At 33.6% G+C, this 15,184-nt stretch overlaps 1 protein-coding gene across 1 annotated transcript; it reads left to right on the top strand.

The window, feature by feature from the left end:
• The first annotated feature begins 3,210 nt into the window (after window positions 1-3,210).
• Window positions 3,211-13,693, top strand: LOC134281278 (short-chain collagen C4-like). The gene is made up of 4 exons (XM_062763754.1): window positions 3,211-3,400; window positions 10,346-10,420; window positions 10,569-10,886; window positions 13,492-13,693. The coding sequence occupies exons 1-4, from the start codon at window positions 3,211-3,213 to the stop codon at window positions 13,626-13,628; spliced, it is 720 nt and encodes a 239-aa protein (XP_062619738.1). The 3' UTR covers window positions 13,629-13,693.
• The last annotated feature ends 1,491 nt before the right edge of the window (window positions 13,694-15,184 follow it).

Raw genomic sequence — 15,184 nt, 5'->3', positions numbered from 1 at the left:
GACCAATTTTCGGACATGCGGTCAAAAAAATTTCGAATATTTTGCTACCCTCTTTTTCCTTTCAGTATATTTCCTTTATCTCCAAAAACAGTGTCAAAACTCTGCTCACCGAATAGAAGCTTTCTCACACCAATAATGCAGGAGTTATTAGCAGACCTTTTTTTGTATTCATATGGAGCAGAATATGTGCAAAATCTTATGCGTGAAAAGAACTTAACATTTAGATATATCGACGACGTGTTGCCAATTAACAATGGTAATTTCCATTCGTATGTCGATGCGATATATCCAGGAGAGCTTGAGATAAAAGATACCACAGAGTCTGACACATCTGTTTCATACTTGGATATTTTACTTGAAAAAGACGTTAATGGTAATCTAAAAACCAAGCTCTATGATAAACGTGATAACTTTAACTTTTCTATCGTCAATTAACTTCCCTTACTTATGCAGCAATATACCTTCATCACCTACATACGGCGTTTATATATCTCAGTTGATTCGATACGCAAGAGCATGCTCTACGCATGAACAATTTCTAAAACGAGGTAAATTATTGACAAACGAGTTCATAAAACAAGAATATCAGCAGTCTCGTTTAAAGTCATCATTTCGTAAGTTCTTTGGTCGATACAATGACCTTGTCAGAAAATACAATTTATCATTGAATCAAATGCTGACTGACGTTTTTGTCCCCCGCTTGAAAAGTGGGGGATATTAATTTGGGTTTGTCCGTCCGTCTGTCCGTCTAACCGTCCGTCATTCTGTCTGTCTGTAACGCTTTCGTTTCCACACGATATCTCGAGAACCCTTTGAGCTTTCGCAATGAAATTTGGCATAGCAACTCCCTATGGACTAAAGAAGAACCCCATTGATTTTGGGATCAAAAGGTCAAAGTTCAAGGTCGTAAATTTATACATTCTGTCTGTGTGTAACACTATCCCTTCTGGGCGATATTTCAAGAGGATTTTGAGCTTTTGCATTATTATTTTATGCCAAAACTCCCTAAAACCTCTCTCACCCCTCTCAAAGTGTCCCGCCCCGTTTGTTTTATTAGTATTTATTGTATTACATGTCGTTATTTTTAGCACAGGGGCATGAGGAGAGTTATTACGTATAAAACAGGTTCTCGGCAGACTTTATATTCTTATTACATTTATTAGAACTGTTTAATAAAGGTTAAATTAGACACCATGCATTGTGTATAAAATTTTGACAATCTCGAACGTAAATATATACATGTATGTGACTCCATCCTTGCATATAAATTTCAATCAAGAAAAGCGGTTCCTGGTCTAGTGGTATGTCTCTCGCTTCATATGTGAGAGGTCCTGGGCTCGAATCTCGGATGATTCATTGCCTTTTTTTCCGAAATACTTTTTTTTTAACAAAATGATAGTATTCAACATGTGAAATGAAAAATTTATGAGGTCTGGCTTGCACAAACTCATAAAATCATCATTACAGTGTGATAAATATTCCATATACATGTAAAAAGGATCTTCTACACATATTATAAAGAATAAGCAATCAAATCTTTATATCCATATTGGCATATTTTATTTGTTTCAGTATACATGTATACATTTAATACTTCTACAATAATGGCATAATAATTCAGTCAGGGGGATCCGACTCCACCCCCCTTTACCCTCGAACTGCGCATGGTTTACTTTTTTTCCCAAAGCGGGGGACAAAAATTCCCTGAATTAGCTTGTTCATACTAATTGTTAGTCGATTATTTATACACTGAATTGACGACAGATTTTTCCATTATTTCCCGATCATGACAAGGAGCACACGGCGGGTGTGACCGGTCAGCATGCGCGGGATTCTCACTCCTCCATGGCACCTGATCCCACCTCCGATGTGTTTGCTATGCTCCTATTTTGTATTGTTTTAAGGAATTTGATATTGAATACTGTTCGTTATCTCCATATCCTTCATGTACCTATACTGGACTAGAATATTAGTATTACATTTTAAACCTACGTGTACTAGCATATACTGTCTTGCTTACAAATTGTGATTATAAAATTAATTTTATTGGAGCAATCCTTTTTTTTTTTTTTTTTTTTTTGTTTGTTTTTTTTTTTTTTTTTTTTTTTTTTTTTTTTTTGATTAAATAAAATCTGTTAGAGAAGTCAAAATAAAATCGTTGAAACACAGCAAAACTCGAAAAACAATTATTGGATAATCATATTCGAGAGGCAACAATGCACAAAATTCCAAAATATTGCTTTATTTAACCATGATTCCTTAAAAAGATGTGTTTTAATAATTCATATAAATTATGATGCTATTTTATGAAGTCACATAGGTATATATTCACGTTCGATATTGTGAAAATTTTACACAATGCATGATATCTAATTTAACCTGTATTAAACAGTTCTAATAGATGTAATAAGAATATATAGTCCACCGAGAACCTGTTTTATACGTAATAACTCTCCTCATGCCCCTGTGCTAAAAATAGCGACATATAATTCAATAAATACTAATAAAACAAACAGGGCGGGACACTTTGAGGGGGGTGAGAGAGGTCCTAGGGAGTTTTAGTATAAAATTACATTGCAAAAGCTCAAAATCTTCTTGAAATATCGCCCGGAAATGATAGTGTTTCATACAGACAGAATGTATAAATTTATGACCTTGAACTTTGACCTTTTGACCTCAAAATCAATAGGGGTCTTCCTTCGGCCACGGGGAGTTGCTATGTAAAATTTCATTGCAAAAGCTCAAAGAGTTCTCGAGATATCGTGCGGAAACGAAAGTGTTATAAAAGACAGAATTTGCGAATTTATGACCTTGACCTTTGACCTTTTGACCTCAAAATCAATAGGATTCTTCTTTAGTCCATAGGGAGTTGCTATGCCAAATTTCATTGCGAAAGCTCAAAGGGTTCTCGAGATATCGTGTGGAAACGAAAGCGTTACAGACAGAAAGACGGACAGACGGACGGACAGCTAGACGGACGGACAGACCCAAATTAATATCCCCCACTTTTCAAGCGGGGGACAAAAAAATCATAATTCAACTATCATAAACGTTTAAAGTTACATTGTGTTTTAAATATTTTCAAACTCCTGTCCTTTTTATGAAAATTTTCTTCATTGTTATTACAACTGCATGCACTTTAGAAAGATAAGATAAGGGAATTCTAACAATCTAAGGAACTAAAAGAGACCATATTGTACAATTAGCAATATGTCGCGAAATTTCCTCCTCTACGTTGTGGTGTTCCCCCTTCTGAATTTTGTTTGCACTCAGTCCGAGAAGCAGAAACGGTTACTGATAAGTGATCCTCAATATTTTGAAAATCGGCTTCAGGAAATGGAATCTAAAATCCAGTCTTTGACGAGGGAAGTGGAAACTTTGAGGGCAAACAATTCTAAAGGTGCGTTTTAATTAGGATTAGTCAAACTTTTTATATTTGAAAACCCATAACAAATATATTCATTACATAGCATTCCAGAAAAAAAACCATGTATAAACTAAGATAGGTTCATATCAGAGGCACTTGCAATTACATATTTTTTAAAAAAAATAACCCCTTTCCTAATAGTTCACGAATTCTTAGGTATGGGGGATATTTTTAATAAGAAAAATATGTAAGTCAAGTGTCTGTGGTTCCTCTCAAAATTATTTATACAGAAAAACTTATAGAAAGATATAGAAAAAATAACTGCAGAATATTTCTTATAAACTTAGGATTATTATTTTTTTATCATTATTTCCTGATAACGCCAGAATGTAGCTTTAAAGAATATAAATAATATGAAAAGTTTCTGGAAAATCTGTGTAAGAATTTCAAGCTACAAGTCATCAAAATTATATACTTTATATGTTCAAACAAATAACTGGTAAGCTGTAAAGGGAATATATTGAAAAACATACATAAGGATAAGTTTTTTGTGTTTGGTTTTTGGTTTAACGGAGATGACGTTTCTTTGATCAAGTGACTGTACAGTACGTTAAAACTCTGTTTTACAAAGCTAAAACAAGATCAGCTCACTAAATGATATCCGCGCCTCCCTAAAGGTTATAATGGCATTAGTCCATGTTTTGATCTGGGAGACCCGAAATAAGTCAGATCGAAAAGTAAAATAAGAGGTGCACATGCACAATGGCATTATGTAATGAAGAATCTGTGAAAGTATCATTAAATTTTATTCAGTGGTATAGGAGGAGTTGCAGATAAGAGATGGGCATACATGTACACTTCAATATAATTATAGAAAGAATGGCAGTGTCCATGTTTTGCTCTGGGAAACCCAAATATATGTCGGATCAAAAAGTAAAACAAGAGGTCACAATTATGGAAAGCCAAGGGGTTCAAAATTCCAACTCTGTAAATCAAGTCCTGAAAGTTTAAAATTTATAAAAAAAAAAAAAAAAAAAAAAAAAGTACATTGATTTTCTCTTCTGCATGTTGGTACCTTGAGTTGGAATTTTGAACCCTTTGGCTTTCCATACCATAACTCCTGAAAGTTATGGTCAAGGTTATTTACTTCTTGATTGTTTTACTTTACAAAATTGATTATTGAAAATCCTAGGGGGTCCAGACCTCTCCAACCCCCAACCTCCCTTCTGCCGAATCTGCCAGTAACACTCCAGAAAAGGCTTTTTAAAATGTCAAAATCTAAAATTAAACAGGATTTTTGGGAGTTTTTACTAGAGTATACCCCTGCTAATATATTATTATTTATAAAGAGTCTTACGGACAGACATGAAATTTAATTCATAAACATTTCATCAGTCTTTCTCTATATTTTTATGGTAGGACGAATTGGGGAAATGATTCAATTGTTAAGCAACGAATTAACCTGTCACCTCTATAGCGCCCCCTTTTCGTCTAAATAGGCGTCAGAATAATGCAACCTTGCATAATTTTCAAATACACGAAAGTACAATTTACATTTCACAGGTTGACAAATCGCAAGTCTTCGAATTATACGTGATCATTGACATAACTTGCGTTTACATTTTACACTTTTCAAGTTATGTTGATTAATTTACAGTTTACAAATTGTGAGAGAACAATTAACAAATTATGAAATTATTATTTACAATTTACAAATTCAGGAATTACAGAGTTGGAATTTTGAACACGTTGGCTTTCAATATTATGGACATCTCGTATATGTAAATAAGTAGAAGTATCATATAAATATTTGAAGCAGTTTATCAACGAGAAATGTTCATTACCCCCCCCCCCCCCCCCCCCCCTTCCCACACACACGAAAAATAGGAATTTTGCGTTTGGATGACTTTTTTTAGTGGACACATGAACCTACCACCTCATTTAGAAAAAAATTCCCGGAACATCCCGAAAAATGTATTGACAGACCCTTTCATGTCTTTGTAAAGTACACATTTTTTGTATATACGGAAAGTTTAAATCAAAATTATTTGAAGTGATCATGTGTTTACGAAAGCCTACTAGGATCAATCTAGAGAGAAAAAAAATTAAAAGGTGTTATAACGCCTTTCGAAAAGGCGTAATAACGCGAAAAAAGGCGTTATTACGCCTTTCCATTCTAAAAGGCGTTATTACGCCCTTTTAAAAAGGCTTTATTACGCCCTTTTGAAAAGGCGTTATTACGCCTTTCTAAAACGCGTTATTACGCCTTTCTAAAAGGCGTTATTTCGCCTTTTGAAAAGGCGTTATTACGCCTTTCCATAGGCGTTATTACGCCTTTATAAAAGGCGTTATTACGCCTTTCCAAAAGGCGTTATTACGTCTTTATTTTGAATACATGACGAAACATATTTAGCCCAACCAAATGGTGGGGTGGGGGGGGGGGCTGCAGAAATCTTACCTTTGCGATATGAATTTCATAATTTGATACAGGACTAATTTCTCAAAAAATAATTAAAACAGATAACAATTAGATTTCCAGGGAAAAGATTTTTAAATGCGTCATATATTTTCAATGTTGAACCAACTAAGTCCTTCTTTAATACCAGAACACCCCTACCAAGGATCATTGATTTCAATTGCTCATTATACTAGTACCTATGCAAATAGTTTGCCTGCTTTTTTCCAAGAAGAGAGAAAAATATCTTCAAATGACATGAATTTTAATACATGGCAAGCAAAGCTCCAAGATACATCTGCCTATATCGTATCTTCACAAGTAGAGTGTTGCCTTCTCTTAATACGAATGCAAACGGTTGTCAGTGAGATGTGCAGGAATATAGAGAATTGCATAAATAAATAGAGGATATTCAATGTTTGTAGTTGAATATGGAATTTATTTCACAAGTGGGACAGGATTTTTTTTATATTTTCACGAGTGCGAAGCACGAGTGAAAATTAAAAAAAAAATCCTGTCTCACGAGTGAAATAAATTCCATATTCAACTACAAAACATTGAATTTTCTGTTTATTACATTTTCTTTGATTTTCCCGTTGCCTATTTGTCTTTTTTTCTATACAGTCATAGGCTATATGACGTCATAGTTGAGCGGTTGAGACGTCATAGCTAAGTGATACGAAATTGAAAACATTTTAAGGTATGTCACTCGTGAAATTTGTTAAATCAAGGATTTATTGTGAAGTATATTTTGGATAAGTACTCATACAGAGTGACGCAAAATCACAGAGAAAGTAGGTGGTCAGTGTTCATCTTACTGATCTACGGTACAATGAAGTTGACCTTTTTGCACTTAAAATTGAACTCTTTGGTTATTTACTTAAACCTTAATTATGTTTTATCAGATGTAACCATGGCAAAAAATATTATCTTATTTTATGTAAAATATTTTGAATAATATTTATAATTGAAAAAATCTTGCAAATTAATGCGCGTAAATTATTGTGTGACCTTTCTGCACTAAAAAGTAACATATTTTGGGGTACTAAAAACTAAATAGGCAATGAAACATTTTCTTAAATCAAGCTTTTTACAACTTTAGTGCTGATCAGTATCGAGTACTTTAAAATAATGAAAGAAAAAGTTGGGGTCAGTGATGTTAATTTTGAAATATTGGTCAAAATATGTGATTTTCAGGCGAAAAATGATGCAAATTTTACATTGACTTATTTGACATATCTTCATTTTTTGGCAAAGTTTGTTGAAGGAAGGTGTAATACTTGTTCTAAAACTATAAATTAAGACCTATATTAAATATTCCTAGCAATATCATAATGGAAAATATTCTCTGAGTAAAAGTATGTGAGGCTAAAGTTCCAAGATATTAAATTTAATAAATGTGCAGATTTGCAGATTTATCTGCTAAATATCCTTCCACCACAAAATATAGTCCCTCACAAATCTTGCTTCTTTGTAGATTTTTGAGCAGTTTTTTCGTTGAATGTTTAAACATTAACATTGTTGCAATTAAATATGTTATAAAAATTGAATTTTGATAAATAGTTTTGAAGTAAGAGGTTCTGCGTGAACTTTTCCATAAAGCTGACAAGTGACCTACCTTAAGGTATACCTTTACTCAAATGACCAAAAATTCCACTGATAAGAACGAAAAACCACCTATTGCACATTGTACACCTATGATTCTTGTGTGAATTTTCAATTTCAAATAACTAGGTCAATGACCTACTTTTCATGCTAGTGGCTCCTGAGTTTTTCCTCGAGAAATACCTCAATTTTTCACACTATGACCAATTTTTTCTTCACACACAAAATATTACAAGCAACTAAACTCTTTAAATAATGAAATATTATAGCAATGGAACAGCGTTGCTTCTTATAAAGAAATGATTGGAGTTTGGGCCGTAAATGTGATGATTTTTACAGTCCGAATTTCCTCTGTCATATTTATATTTTCCCCCATTTTTAATCGAATATTGAAAAAATCTGACTGATAAGAACTCTAAATTATTTATAGCTTCAGATTACTATTGTTGCCCTTATCCTCATGGTATTAATATTATATGGGGTCAATGATCAAATTATTGAGATGTGTTGTCTGGAATGGTTTTTGTTCATATTTTGGAATTTCTTTATTTCACAGTATTCGATCATTTTGAAATAATTTATGAGCTTTAACACATATAATATTTGCAGAATGATGTTTAAAAATACATGTTACCTTTACTTTGTAATTAAATGGCAAGAAATAAAAAATTTTAACAAAAATAAAAAAAATTAAAATTTTAGTCCGAATTTCCTCTGCATTACCATGCGTTGACTTTTGTTCCTGTGTATTTTCTTTTAATAATAAAATATTAAATTTTTAAATTGATTTTGATTTAAAACTTGCTCATTTTATCCATTTAGAACAATTTTTGATCTAACATATTATACTTTCTAAAATTTCCTTTCTGTTTTCTGAAACCTGAGTAAACGTCATCCTTAAACATGGATTTCAGTAACATAGACAGTCTTATTCTTTGTCAGAATGGTTTATTTACTCTCTCTATATATTAATACAGTCCAAGGAATATTTTTACAACACTTTTTGTTATGGGAAGGTAAATCGAGAGTTTTGCTGCACTTCTGATATTTGTCACACTGTGACAGGATATCATTTTGATATCCTATCACATTGTGACAAGATATCACTTTTATTCAATGGATAAATTACAGTATTTCATTGTTGAAAATGTAATAAAGATGGTTTTAATTAAATCTTTCATATATTTATTAACATAAAATAACGCCTTTCCATTTTCCTTTTCAAGTAGGCCTGTGGTACGAGTGCGAATGGGGTAACCCCCCCCCCCCCCCCAAAGTGCTACAGTTTAGATATTATAATTAACTACTGGGTGCTTGGTTCCTGAACATTTTGTTGCAGTGTGTAAAACTGTGGCAAATCATTGCATTTAAACAAAGTTTTACCGAGAAGTCCCCCCACGAGTTTGGCCAGTAGAGTGCGGGGTGGTTGTGGTGGTTGGAGGGGGAAGGGGGGGGGTAAAAGCACAGGCCTGTTAAATGCAAAATAATGGTTATTCAGGAAGCGTTATAACCCTTTTAAAAGGCGTAATAACGCCTTTTTAAAAGGCAAAATAACGTCTTTTATAAAGGCGTAAAAACGCGTTTTTAAAAAAAGGCGTAATAACGCGTTTTTAAAAAAAAGGCGTAATAACGCCTTTTGGAAAGTAAAAACTTTCAGATTTAAGACTACCACACGACTAGGAAGGGGAGGGGTCCTCCTCTTTGCACCCCTCAAAGAGTTTTTATACATTAATCAGATGATTCTATAGAGCCTAATACATCCCAGAAGTTTATGAAGCATTTTTTGTTGGTGTTCATCGGCACATATAGTTTATTCCATGCATCCCTATTGAGACAAAATGAAATTCAGAAAAAAGCTTCCATGCCTTGGGACCAACGATCACACAAAAACAGAACATAGAAAAAAATCTAGTCTTCATGTATGTAGCATCGTTTTTTAAAAGGGCTCATAGAAAAGTAATTGACACATTTATCTGAGAAACCCGGCGGGGATGGGGGAGGGAGTAGTATGGTACTTTATATTTCACAAGACAATTTTTCGATCCATAATTATGATAGGTTTTGGTACTAAATTACAGTAAAACATTATGTTTGGGAAAAAGCGGGAAGGGGGAGCCCCCCCCCCCCCTTCGATACTAGTGCATGGTCTTGATTCTACTTTATAAACCTGAAAAAGCTTTCGGGTTCTATTTTTTGGCACCTCTTCCTGCGCGGATCTAGTGGGGGGTTTGGGTGTCTACAGCCCCCCCCCCCCCCCCGAAATGTGCAGAGTTATTTAATGTATATACTGAAGCAAATATATTTCTGGCTTGGAATATTTTGACATGGATGGACCCTCCCCCGCCTGCCCTTTGTATATACGAAAAGTTCTGTGTGTCTACGCATTACACAATTTATTTGCATTTACATTTTACACTTTTCAAGTTATGTTGGATAATTTACAATTTAAAAATTGTGATAGAACAATTGACAAACTGATATAGAACAATTGACAAATTATGAAATTATGATTTACAATTTACAAATAAGGTTTAAATGTGCACATTTTATGAATTACATAGTTGGAATTTTGAACCCTTTGGCTTTTCATTCACAATGGCACTATGTAACAAAGATTCTGTGAAAGTTTCCTTTAATTTCAAAATTTCATTCAGTGATAAATGAAGAGTTGCGGATTATCAAGAGATGGGTACCCCCGGACCTACGTACGGACTACCCGATCACTATATACCCTCCAACTTTTCAGCCGGGGGGGGGGGGGGTATAAGAAGGAATATATACATGTAATTTGGTTCGAACATTTTGCTCTATGGCTCTCAAGAGTTTGTTACAAAACAAGAATATCTTGCAAGTCAAAATGTATCAAAATGTTTCAGTTTTTAAACTTTTTTGAACAATCCTTCAACATTTAATTTCAGCCTTCGGTGGGGCTACTTTTGTTCGATGGGGAAAAAAGAGTTGTCCCGACGCCGACTCGGAATTGGTGTATTGGGGTGAGAAGCAACATGTTCTAGTTTTCAAAAATTATATCCTCCGGAGCCATTAAAAGATAAAGATTCAAAAATGTAAACGTATTTTTGTCTTTAACATTGGATTGTGTATTTATAATATATCCTATACATATCAATCTTTTCTTCTTAGGCTACACAGGAGGATCACCGTATAGCCAGACAGGAGGCGCGGCGGAGTATGTCTGTCTACCACGTGATCCCACCTTCCATAATATCCTGTCCTCTTCCAGCTCCATTTACGGTTCAGAGTATCAGGGCAATTTTGTTTCTGGAATCCATAATGACGACGTTCCGTGTGCCGTCTGTAGAAGTTTACGTAGTACTAGTGTCATCATGCTGGCTAGTAGAGAACATTGCTACAGCGGATGGAAGACCGAGTACTCGGGGTTTCTAGCCAGTGGCGCTATGAGCCATGTGGCAGCCTCACAGTTTGTGTGTTTGGACCGGTGTAACGTTGAATATTGACCCGAGTTGAAAATTGACCCTGGGGTCATTTTTCAACGTTGAATATTGAACCGCGGTAATTTTTCAACGTTGAATATTGAGACCAAAAGTCGTTGAATTTATACCCGGGGTCATTTTTCAACAGCTTGATATTTTTTTTCTTACACCTGATGACGTCAACAAGTTGAAAATTGACCCTGTTGAATATTGACCCCACCTCAAAGTTTGAACATTTTTTTTAGCTGGGAAGTTGTTTTACGGGATTTATCAGTATCACTTTATTTATATTTCGGTTTCAATTTTTTCCCTTTTCAAGAATAATAGAAATAAACATACAGTATCACCCCGTGTATACATGTACATTTTGAACAGTGCACGGTTTTAGTTATCTTCAAGCATGACATCTTTATTTTTGACAATACTTTCCAAAATCCATGGCATCCATAAATAACTACAAAACAACGAATAGGGCATAAAACAAAAATCTTAAAAATCTGCAATCTAGAAAGTAGCCCTATATATATTGATCAGGTGGGTGGAACATCCCATCCCATCTAGTCAAATTCAGTATAAAAATAACAAAATTTATAGCCTAAAAATTAGAATGAAACACATCGACCAAAATGATTCCAATGATAGGTTATATTTGTGAAAAGAGCAATATAGCGACCATAGCATGTAAGTAATGCTGACTTTAAATAAATTGTTGAAATCCCTGTAACAATTAACTTATTTGTCGATAGGCTGTCTCAGGCTTGATCGCTTTCGGACCATAACCTTGAGAATGAGATTATTCTTATTCTAAAACATTCTTATTCTATAGAATGTGATATCTATTTGATAACTTGTTATTTCTATTCCATTATTTGAAATTTGTATTCGATAAATTGCTATTCCAATTACAGGAAATGTGACAATATGATTCATATATCATAAAATTTTTATATTTTTTTTTCTCGAAAACATGCGTTTCTATTCGATGTCATTAATATTTAAAACAATCGGTTGCTAGTCGCTAATTTTGTCATTCCTATTCGATAATTTTTTTTTTATTCGATAATTATTAGGTTCATATGCAAAAAAGTTGTTGTTCGAAAACATACTAGCATCCATTTCTACGATTCCTATTCGATAAACTTCTCATCTTATTACATAATTTTATCTCTATGATCTCCTATGCGATGTTTTTTTTTTCTTTTTCAATAATTGCCATGATTGCATTCTGGGAAATATGACAAATTAAACTAGAATTGGTTGTAAACTCAATTAAATAGGAATGTAAAGTTTCACATTATTATCGAATATAAATCATTTTATCACATAGATTGACAAAACAAAATTTGAAAATTTTGGGAATAAGGCACAAGTTTTCTCTATTCAAGACTTAGAGACTAGGGATCAGCATAAATTAAGCTGTTGCTGTTTAATATTAAATAAATGTGTTTCGTTTTATACATTGGTGGAGTAATTATAGAGGATTTAGTTATTCAGAATGCTAATTTAATTATTTGATTATGTCTCGTATCAATTTTTGACAAAGATATCCAATATGTCTTAAAATATAAAGTACATGTAGATCCTAATTAAAGACTTCAAGGCATTGTTACGTCTCATCAATTACGGAACATTAAAAAATATTAATACAAGTTGTAGTAATTTTTTTTTTCAGAAACATCAAGTCATATTTTTTATTATCTTTAATTGAGAAATCAATACTATTTCTGTTTTTACAAAAAATTATCTCCATTTTAACACTTGTTCTATGAGAAAACCAGGCGGGGGGTGGGTGGGGGGGGGGATCGATGTCACTCACTTTAATGAAATTTTCTAAAAGGACTCCTGCAATTTAGCATATGATCACAAGAAAAAAAACATGAAGTCAATATGCATTTCAGATTCTATAAAGAGTAACTCAAGTCTTTATGCTGTTATATACTTAACCATGTGATCACCTTTTCGTGCTAAATAGGTGCTATCACCTATTTGAATAAGTGGTATCACCTATTCGAATAGGTGATAGCACCTATTTGAGTTTCTTACAACAGTCATTAATGAATGATCCCTATAATATATAGATTACCACTGGAACCAAGAAAATTCGGACTACCCAGTTTTCATGCGTTTTCTACGATTTTCTTGTTGTTTACATGATATATAAGTGAAATAAATTAATTTGTAAGCAAAAAAAACTACAGCTGTTCGACGGGAAAAGGTGATATCACCCAATCGAATAGGCGATATCACCAATTCGAATAAGTGATATCACTTTTCGAATTGGTGATATCACAAATTCAAATCAAATAGGTGATATCTTCTATTGGAACAGGTGATATCACTTTTTCAAATAGGGGATATTACTTTTTCCAGTAAATACCAAAACAGGGCCTCATACCTATCTGAATTAAGTCACAGTAGTGAAAACCCAATCATAAAAATGTGTTTTTATGCTGTTGAATTTTGAACCGGTTTCATGATCAAAATTCCACGACCCGGCTCAGTTTTCAACAGATTAGGGTCTAAATTTAACACCTTTGGTCTCAGTATTCAACGTTGAAAAATGACCCCCGGGTCAATTTTCAACCCGGGTCAAAATTCAACGTTACACCGGCACCCAGAGGTGTTGGATCATAGTAGCGCTGATGAAGACGGCAAACTGTTTTACATCGTCAGCGCCAAATGTGGGAGTTTACCGTGCCCGCCATATAAAGATGGACAACAACTGTACTGTAGCGTCTGCTCCAAATAAAGAACTCTAACAAAAACTAGTTTCTCTTCAATATGGTGTGTGAAAATTCGACCACAGAGAATAAAAACAAACAATAAATAGTTTTTAAAAATACATGTATTGAATTCATGTTTTCAAATTAGAAATAAGGTGTTGTCGTAGGCAATATCTCTTCGAGTTCGCTAATTATCAAGTAGAGAGTTTCTTCTGTATAACAGACATTTGATGAATTTTCAGTTAGAAAATAATAATTACTATTACAGGTATAGGACATTACTTGGAAATTATATCCTAACTAAAATCAACACTTTGACGTGTCTGATGTCAGCAACTCTGAAGAATATTATAAAATAGAGGAAAAGCCTATTTCAGTGTGCATACATGTATATTATGCTTTAATAGTGAATTTAGTGAGACAAGAGGCCCAAGGGTCTTGAATCGCTCTTCCGATAAATTGTACAATCTATCACTTCTATTGGAAGCCTGTATATGAATAAAGGCTTGAAATTGCAAAAGTAGGTCATCATGACCTAAATTTTGGTTAAATCACTGAGAGCCCAGGATAATCAACTGTCGAAGTGTGATGATTTTAAGCCCCTTATTATATGAAAGATAAAGAAATTTTCAAAAGTAGGACAACATGACCTTCCTTTCGGTTGATATTATCCAAGGACCCAAGATGCATCAATTGACAATTAGTTTGATGATTCTAAGCAAATCAATACCTGATATATATTAAAATATAGCCATAATATTGCAAAAGTAGGTCACTGTGACCTACCTTTTGGTTAAAATTCTCTGAAAACCCAAGGTGCATCAAATGACAAAGTTTCATCATTCTAAGCCATTAAGTACCTGAGCGTGACCTACTTTAGGTCGATGTTCTCCGAAAACCCAAGATGCAACAACTGACAAAGTTTGATGATTTTAAGCCAACAAGTACCTGATATATATTAAAATATAGCCATATTATTTCAAAGGTAGGTCACTGTGACCTACTTTTTGGTCGGAATTCTCCGAAAACCCAAGGTGCATCAACTGACAAAGTTTTATGATTCTAAGCCAATAAGAATCTGACATTGTATTGTTTGACAACGATAACGCCTGTATGTTAAGAATCTCATACATGATAATTGATTTCTGCAGCTAATATATACAGCAATTTCATGCGCTAAGGACAGTGCTTGGGACAATAAAACAAATTAAGGGTTCTTCGGTAGATTTCTATAGTTGATGTTATGCAGATTTCCTAGTAGAAAACATAAGAGAAGAGGGATTAAATAAACGGCATCGTTTTCAATAGCAATTTATCAAATTTAAAAGTGCATGGTCATTTTATTTTATCTTTAAAAAGGAACTTTCTTTACTTTCTTCCATGACTTTTTATTTGTCATACAAGGTAGAGCAAGACAACAAAATTATTCTGACTTCTGATATCAAAAAGAAGATAGAGTTAATATGTCATGACAATATTATGTGAACAGTTTAGTAATATACAAGTTTCGGTCGAAAGGGGGAGGAGTCTATAATACAATCAAATATCTCCTCAACTGTTGAGTATCATTGGTAATTTAGAA

Source organism: Saccostrea cucullata, unplaced genomic scaffold, assembly GCF_032062105.1.
Source record: "Saccostrea cucullata isolate Sc308-1 unplaced genomic scaffold, CSIRO_AGI_Scuc_v1 ctg105, whole genome shotgun sequence".
NCBI lineage: Eukaryota > Metazoa > Mollusca > Bivalvia > Ostreida > Ostreidae > Saccostrea > Saccostrea cuccullata.
Note: the sequence above shows the minus strand (reverse complement) of the source record. Positions and strands in the feature narration are given on the sequence as shown.

What these genes read in the sequence shown, in the direction of transcription:
- LOC134281278 (XM_062763754.1), top strand. Translation starts at nt 3,211, where the DNA reads ATGTCGCGAAATTTCCTCCTCTACGTTGTGGTGTTCCCCCTTCTGAAT. An exon ending in CTCGGAATTGGTGTATTGGG is followed by an intron (nt 10,421 to 10,568) that starts GTGAGAAGCAAC and finishes TTTTCTTCTTAG; the next exon opens with GCTACACAGGAGGATCACCG. An exon ending in GTTTGTGTGTTTGGACCGGT is followed by an intron (nt 10,887 to 13,491) that starts GTAACGTTGAAT and finishes CGTTACACCGGC; the next exon opens with ACCCAGAGGTGTTGGATCAT.